We start from the raw sequence: 8,536 nt of genomic DNA, 5'->3' as shown, positions 1-8,536 counted from the left end.
ACGTGGTTCCATCTGCCTGCGAATGTTACCATTGGACTATTTCTTCCAGTCTCAATGCACTACAACGTTCCAAAAGGTTTTCCTTGGCGCCGTGGCCTTACAATACTCTTAACTACGTGCACAGTCCTATAAAGGCCGTAATATGGCATTTTGCAGTCTAATAAAGGCTTCACACGTAAATCACGTGGTTTCACCTGCCTGCGAAGGTTACCATTGGACTATTCCTTCCAGTCTCAATGCGCTACAACGTCCCAAGTCATTTTCATTAGCGCCGTCGCCTTAAAACGCTCTTAACTACGTGCACAGTCCTATAAAGGCTGTAATATGGCCTTTTGCAGTCTAATAAAGGCCTCACACGTAAATCACGTGGTTCCATCTGCCTGCGCAGGTTACTATTGTACTATTTCTTCCAGTCTTAATGCACTTCAACGTTCCAAGAGGTTTTCCTTAGCGCCATGGCCTTACAACACTCTTAACTACGTGCACAGTCCTATAAAGGCGGTAATATGGCCTTTTGCAGTCTAATAAAGGCTTCACACGTAAATCACGTGGTTTCACCAGTCTGCAAAGGTTACCATTGGACTATTTCTTCCAGTCTCAATGTGCTACAACGTCCCAAGTTATTTTCATTAGCGACGTCGCCTTAGAACGCTCTTAACTACGTGCACAGTCCTATAAAGTCTGTAATATGGCCTTTTGCAGTCTTATAAAGGCCTCACACGTAGATCACGTGGTTCCATCTGCCTGCGCAGTTTACCATTGTACTATTTCTTCCAGTTTCAATGCACTACAACGTTCCAAGAGGTTTTCCTTAGTGCCATGGCCTTACAACACTCTTAACTACGTGCACAGTCCTATAAAGGCCGTAATATGGCATTTTGCAGTCTAATAAAGGCTTCACACGTAAATCACGTGGTTTTACCTGCCTGCGCAGTTTACCATTGTACTATTTCTTCCAGTCTCAATGCACTACAACGTTCCAAGAGGTTTTCCTTAGCGCCATGGCCTTACAACACTCTTAACTACGTGCACAGTCCTATAAAGGCCGTAATATGGCATTTTGCAGTCTAATAAAGGCTTCACACGTAAATCACGTGGTTTCACCTGCCTGCGAAGGTTACCATTGGACTATTCCTTCAAGTCTCAATGCGCTACAACGTCCCAAGTTATTTTCATTAGCGAGGTCGCCTTAGAACGCTCTTAACTACGTGCACAGTCCTATAAAGGCTGTAATATGGCCTTTTGCAGTCTCATAAAGGCCTGACACGTAAATCACGTGGTTTCACCTGCCTTCGCAGGTTACTATTGGACTAGTTGTTCCAGTCTCAATGCGCTACAACGTCCCAAGTCATTTTCATTAGCGCCATCGCCTTAGAACGCTCTTAACTACGTGCACAGTCCCATAAAGGCTGTAATATGGCCTTTTGCAGTCTAATAAAGGCCTCACACATAGATCACGTGGTTCCATCTGCCTGCGCAGGTTACCATTGTACTATTTCTTCCAGTCTTAATGCACTTCAACGTTCCAAGAGGTTTTCCTTAGCGCCATGGCCTTACAACACTCTTAACTACGTGCACAGTCCTATAAAGGCCGTAATATGGCCTTTTGCAGTCTAATAAAGGCTTCACACGTAAATCAAGTGGTTTCACCAGTCTGCAAAGGTTACCATTGGACTATTTCTTTCAGTCTCAATGTGCTACAACGTCCCAAGTTATTTTCATTAACGACGTCGCCTTAGAACGCTCTTAACTACGTGCACAGTCCTATAAAGGCTGTAATATGGCCTTTTGCAGTCTCATAAAGGCCTCACACGTAAATCACGTGATTCCATCTGCCTGCAAAGGTTACCATTGGACTATTCCTTCCATTCTTAATGCACTTCAACGTTCCAAGAGGTTTTCCTTGGCGCCGTGGCCTTACAACACTCTTAACTACGTGCACAGTCCTATAAAGGCCGTAATATGGCATTTTGCAGTCTAATAAAGGCCTCACACGTAAATCACGTTGTTCCATCTGTCTGCGAATGTTACCATTGGACTATTCCTTCCAGTCTCAATGCACTACAACGTTCCAAGAGGTTTTCCTTGGCGCCGTGGCCTTACAACACTCTTAACTACGTGCACAGTCCTATAAAGGCTGTAATATGGCCTTTTGCAGTCTAATAAAGGCCTCACACGTAGATCACGTGGTTCCATCCGCCTGCGCAGTTTACCATTGTACTATTTCTTCCAGTCTCAATGCACTACAACGTTCCAAGAGGTTTTCCTTAGCGCCATGGCCTTACAACACTCTTAACTACGTGCACAGTCCTATAAAGGCCGTAATATGGCATTTTGCAGTCTATAAAGGCTTCACACGTAAATCACGTGGTTTCACCTGCCTGCGAAGGTTACCATTGGACTATTCCTTCAAGTCTCAATGCGCTACAACGTCCCAAGTTATTTTCATTAGCGACGTCGCCTTAGAACGCTCTTAACTACGTGCACAGTCCTATAAAGGCTGTAATATGGCCTTTTGCAGTCTCATAAAGGCCTGACACGTAAATCACGTGGTTTCTCCTGCCTGCGCAGGTTACTATTGGACTAGTTGTTCCAGTCTCAATGCGCTACAACGTCCCAAGTCATTTTCATTAGCGCCATCGCCTTAGAACGCTCTTAACTACGTGCACAGTCCCATAAAGGCTGTAATATGGCCTTTTGCAGTCTAATAAAGGCCTCACACGTAGATCACGTGGTTCCATCTGCCTGCGCAGGTTACCATTGTACTATTTCTTCCAGTCTTAATGCATTTCAACGTTCCAAGAGGTTTTCCTTAGCGCCATGGCCTTACAACACTCTTAACTACGTGCACAGTCCTATAAAGGCCGTAATATGGCCTTTTGCAGTCTAATAAAGGCTTCACACGTAAATCAAGTGGTTTCACCAGTCTGCAAAGGTTACCATTGGACTATTTCTTCCAGTCTCAATGTGCTACAACGTCCCAAGTTATTTTCATTAGCGACGTCGCCTTAGAACGCTCTTAACTACGTGCACAGTCCTATAAAGGCTGTAATATGGCCTTTTGCAGTCTCATAAAGGCCTCACACGTAAATCACGTGGTTCCATCTGCCTGCAAAGGTTACCATTGGACTATTCCTTCCATTCTTAATGCACTTCAACGTTCCAAGAGGTTTTCCTTGGCGCCGTGGCCTTACAACACTCTTAACTACGTGCACAGTCCTATAAAGGCCGTAATATGGCATTTTGCAGTCTAATAAAGGCCTCACACGTAAATCACGTTGTTCCATCTGTCTGTGAATGTTACCATTGGACTATTCCTTCCAGTCTCAATGCACTACAACGTTCCAAGAGGTTTTCCTTGGCGCCGTGGCCTTACAACACTCCTAACTACGTGCACAGTCCTATAAAGGCTGTAATATGGCCTTTTGCAGTCTAATAAAGGCCTCACACGTAGATCACGTGGTTCCATCCGCCTGCGCAGTTTACCATTGTACTATTTCTTCCAGTCTCAATGCACTACAACGTCCCAAGTCATTTTCATTAGCGCCGTCGCCTTAGAACGCTCTTAACTACGTGCACATTCCTATAAAGGCTGTAATATGGCCTTTTGCAGTCTAAGAAAGGCCTCACACGTAGATCACGTGGTTCCATCCGCCTGCGCAGTTTACCATTGTACTATTTCTTCCAGTCTCAATGCACTACAACGTCCCAAGTCATTTTCATAAGCGCCGTCGCCTTAGAACGCTCTTAACTACGTGCACATTCCTATAAAGGCTGTAATATGGCCTTTTGCAGTCTAAGAAAGGCCTCACACGTAGATCACGTGGTTCCATCCGCCTGCGCAGTTTACCATTGTACTATTTCTTCCAGTCTCAATGCACTACAACGTCCCAAGTCATTTTCATAAGCGCCGTCGCCTTAGAACGCTCTTAACTACGTGCACATTCCTATAAAGGCTGTAATATGGCCTTTTGCAGTCTAATAAAGGCCTCACACGTAAATCACGTGGTTTCACCTGCCTGCGAAGTTTACCATTGGACTATTCCTTCCAGTCTCAATGCGCTACAACGTCCCAAGTCATTTTCATTAGCGCCGTCGCCTTAGAACGCTCTTAACTGCGTGCACAGTCCTATAAAGGCTGTAATATGGCCTTTTGCAGTCTAATAAAGGCCTCACACGTAAATCACGTGGTTCCATCTGCCTGCGAATGTTACCATTGGACTATTCCTTCCAGTCTCAATGCACTACAACGTTCCAAGAGGTTTTCCTTGGCGCTGTGGCCTTACAACACTCTTAACTACGTGCACAGTCCTATAAAGGCCGTAATATTTTATTATTATTATTTCATTTATTTAAAGTTGGTTTTACATAGTAAATGGTAAATACTAATTTACACCAACTAAAGTAAAAAATAAATAAACAAAAAACACAAAGATGTACCAAACATTAAAAATAAGAGACGAGAATAGCCGACTTATGTAGCCTACATGTGCAGAGATCTGAAAGATTTAGTGAGATGAGTTCCTTTTTAAATCTCTTGATGGAGAGAGAACTCTTCACTCTGTCAGGCAAAGAGTTCCATAACAAACAACTTCGAAACAAAAAAGATCTAGTACCAAAGCGTGTTGAACTTGTGGATGGTAAAAGTAGACTATTTTTGCTGCGCAAATTGTAACTGATACGTCTTATAGCGTAAAAAGACTGCATAAATGACGGATTTTCGTCTGTTAATGTTTTATAAATCTCTACGCAGATTATACGTAAATGCAGTTCGTGAATTTGCACACACTTACAATTTACCAACAAGTCCTGATAACTGGAATGATAGTCTTTTGTTACAGCTCTCAATGCACGTTTGTGTGTTGAAATGATTAATTTATACTGCACAGCACTGCAATACATCCATATAATGGGACAATAGGTAAATATTGATAAAATATAAGAATTAAGCAATAACTTTGATTGTTCAAAACTAATGAATCGTCTTATTCTGTAAAGACATCTGACATTGCTATTTCCTTTTTTACATAGATTAGAGATGTGCTCATTAAAAGTGAGACATCTATCAATAGTAATGCCTAATAATTTTACAGATTCCGATGCGACTAGGAAGTTATTGTTTATTCTTAGCGATAAAGTATCACTGTGTGGACAACCTAAAAACATCATCTGAAACTTTGCTGGATTAGCAACCAATTGGTTGTTTTCAAACCAAGCTAATACGTTATTTAAGTCATGCTGAAGGTCAGCAATGACTTCATTTAATTGAGATCCACAAGTGTAGATTGTATTATCATCAGCAAAGTTGCAAATATCAGTTTTTTCAATAAATAATAATAAGTCATTTATAAATATATTAAACAGAAGTGGACCGAGAATAGAACCTTGTGGAACGCCGAAAACAATTGAGAGCCACTCACTAAAAGAACTGCAGATTTTGGTTCTTTGAAAACGTCCAGAGAGATAACTTTTCATAAGGTAAAGACTTTTTCTATCAAAACCATAAGCAGCCAATTTTGAGATTAAAAGGCCATGATCTATGGAATCAAATGCTTTGGACAAGTCCATTAAGACAGTTCCCACCACCCCAGACTTATCTAAGCACTGATGCCATTTACCAATTAGGCGAAATAGAGCATTTTGGGTGCTATATTTACTTCTAAAACCACATAATAATGATGAAAATATTGGTTGAAAATAGCTAGAAATCTGATTAAATAGAAGCCGTTCCAAAATTTTAGAAAAACTATTTAAAATACTAATTGGTCGGTAATTTTCTTTCCGAGAGTTGTCACCCTTTTTGAAAACGGGAATAACTTCAGATAGTTTTAGTACTGATGGAAATATACCGTTAGTGATGCAAGAATTTATGCAGTTAGTAAGTGGCAAGCAAATTTTGTCTGCAACTATCTGAATTATTCTCGTTGGAATTGGGCCACTGACTGCCTTTTTTGCATTTAGGCTCAGTATCACTTTATGAACTTCCTCAGGATTAACAGGTAAAAAGGAGAAGTTTCTCTTCGTTTTTGAACGGATCTTTAAAACACTAGGGTGATCAGCATAATGGAGAAGGATAGAATCAAGTTCATTTAGAGATACTGAAGAGACCACTTTGGATTTCCAGGGTTTTAAATCAAGTTTCCTTATTAAATCTATGAAATATTTATTAAACATTGTCGCTACTTCACCTTCATCAGAGATGAATTCATTTTTAACATCATCTAACAAAGAAATCTTTTCACTACCGCGAGATTTGTTCGAAAAAAAAGGTTTACAAGAGCTCCAAAAGTCTTTGGAATTGGTCTCGTGGGAATGAAAATATGATCTCTTTGCTGCTCTGTTCATATTTACAATAATGTTTCTTTTTTTTTTATAAAGCTTTATATATTTAGAGTCACCTGATTTATTAGCTTTATTTTTGTAGTAAGAGCGTTTCATGATGGCCTTCCTTATATTTCTAGTGATGTGAGGCTTTTGATTACCTCTTACTACTCGAATTTTTGCCGGTGCATGTCTATTTAGAACGTCTGTGAAGACGTTGTGAAAAGCATTAAAATTAGATTGATCAATAGCTAATAACTCAGATGAAAGGTCATACTCAAAATTTGTGCGATGAAAATTTCTGAAAGTTCTATATCTTATATATTTAGGTGAACATTTTATAAGAGACGATTTAAAAAATGTGAAAATCAGATGATGATGATCACTGATTCCAGTTTCAAAAGAGCCGCTCTTTTGAAAGCATCTATTTTTATTTGTGAGAATGAGATCAATGCATTTTCCATCATCCGATTTAAAACACGTAGGTGTTTTTATTAAACTAGATAAATTTAAATGTTCCATAAATTTAGACATATCATTGTGTGTAAAGACTTCGTTAAAATCTCCTAGAATTACAAAACTTTCGTAAGATGTTGAAAAATAATCCACTACGTTAATAATCTCGTCAAGAAAATAATTGAGACATTGTTTTGGGTTACGATATATAGAAATAACAAGAAATGTTCTGTTCCTTAGTCGCAATTCAAAAGGAATACATTGAATATCCTCAGACATAACAGGACATTTTAATTGGCGCGAAGGAATATCCTGCCTTATATAAACCATTAGACCTCCACTTTTATCTGTAACATCCAACCTATAAGGTTGTTTAAATGAAGAGACCGCAAATTGAGCCTCTGGGAATGACGAGTCTAATTTAGTTTCTGCAACACATAGAATATCAACATGGTCTAGAACAATACATTGTAACGATATCAACTTATTCCTAATAGAATTGATATTCAGATACGAGATTAGAATATTATTTTTATACAACATACGAACTTTTTGCAGATCATTATTATTATCAAGTCCATCAATCGTTTGACTAGTAGAATGGCTATAGAGTCAACAGGTCAAAAATGATTTAAAATTTTCTTGGAGAACAAATGTACCTTTTCTATTAAGATGCAGTTTACTGCGATTTAGGTGTGATTCATCAAAGTTGGAATGAGGAATATAACCAATATTTCTTTCCGCGCACTTTTTTGATACAATCTCGTTTACTTTGAATACCATATTTTTATACTTATCTCCCCTGGGTACTATCGAAGAAACTACGACAGACGTTTGGTCATCCATGCTAGCAGCCGCTAATGCTAAACCAATTATATCGTCAGCTATCTTATTTGGATCCTTGGATTTCTTAAAGTTATTTGTTCCACAGTGCAAGACAAGTACGTCAGGTTTATAAGCCATGGTCGGTTTGATGTAGTGATGCATACATGAAACTGTTGCACCAGAAAACGATTTTACGAGAACTTTATTTTCAGACGTTGTTAAGTCGTGACCTTTAAGATCCTTCAATATAGAATCACCAACAATAGATATTACTCTTTTGTTATTGACATTAACGCTGTTCGATATATCTTTATTACTGGCAATTTCGTGTGATTGATCAAAAAGTGTTTCTTTTTCATGTTTTGATTTACCAAGTGGCTCTTTTAATTTTTGTAACTCAAAATCAATAATAGGTTTATGCAAACCTTTAGCAATAAAATCATTTACATTATTATGTCCAAGTGGTTTTGATGATTCCTCTGGGATTACATTTTCATACAATGGAATTTTTTTAATAAAATTAGCGTTTTCAACCTGTGAAGGCAAAACATGCTCGTCACGGAACAGTGATTTTTCAGAACTTGAAAGACTTAGAATGCGATTTATTAGGTTGTTTTTGTATCTAAGTTCCTCCTCGAGAAATTTTATTCTTTCACGATACGAAATAAATAGCTCTTCCAAAACAAAGCGATCCGTAAACGCATTTTGCAGTCTAATAAAGGCTTCACACGTAAATCACGTGGTTTCACCTGCCTGCGCAGGTTACCATTGGACTAGTTCTTCCAGTCTCAATGCGCTACAACGTCCCAAGTCGTTTTCATTAGCGCCGTCGCCTTAGAACGCTCTTAACTACGTGCACAGTCCTATAAAGGCTGTAATATGGCCTTTTGCAGTCTAATAAAGGCCTCACACGTAAATCACGTGGTTCCATCTG

At 39.2% G+C, this 8,536-nt stretch overlaps 1 protein-coding gene across 1 annotated transcript; it reads right to left on the bottom strand.

Annotated features, from left to right (window-relative positions):
• Positions 1 to 4,385: 4,385 nt before the first annotated feature.
• On the bottom strand, positions 4,386 to 8,306 carry LOC130628647 (uncharacterized). Its single transcript, XM_057441629.1, has 5 exons — positions 8,259 to 8,306; positions 7,437 to 8,136; positions 5,385 to 7,232; positions 4,488 to 5,216; positions 4,386 to 4,399 (listed from the first exon to the last, which is right to left on the bottom strand). The coding sequence occupies exons 1-5, from the start codon at positions 8,304 to 8,306 to the stop codon at positions 4,386 to 4,388; spliced, it is 3,339 nt and encodes a 1,112-aa protein (XP_057297612.1).
• Between the last annotated feature and the right edge of the window lie 230 nt (positions 8,307 to 8,536).

The sequence above is a fragment of the Hydractinia symbiolongicarpus genome, chromosome 15 (genome assembly GCF_029227915.1).
Source record: "Hydractinia symbiolongicarpus strain clone_291-10 chromosome 15, HSymV2.1, whole genome shotgun sequence".
Classification (NCBI taxonomy): Eukaryota; Metazoa; Cnidaria; class Hydrozoa; order Anthoathecata; family Hydractiniidae; genus Hydractinia; species Hydractinia symbiolongicarpus.
Note: the sequence above shows the minus strand (reverse complement) of the source record. Positions and strands in the feature narration are given on the sequence as shown.

Excerpts from the sequence above, each read along its gene's own strand:
- LOC130628647 (XM_057441629.1), bottom strand. The coding sequence starts at position 8,306 with ATGCGTTTACGGATCGCTTTGTTTTGGAAGAGCTATTTATTTCGTATC. Across the intron at positions 7,233-7,436 it reads ACTGCATCTTAATAGAAAAG|ACCATGTTGATATTCTATGT; the intron begins GTACATTTGTTC and ends GTATTGTTCTAG. Across the intron at positions 5,217-5,384 it reads TGTTTTCGGCGTTCCACAAG|CTTGGTTTGAAAACAACCAA; the intron begins GTTCTATTCTCG and ends ATAACGTATTAG.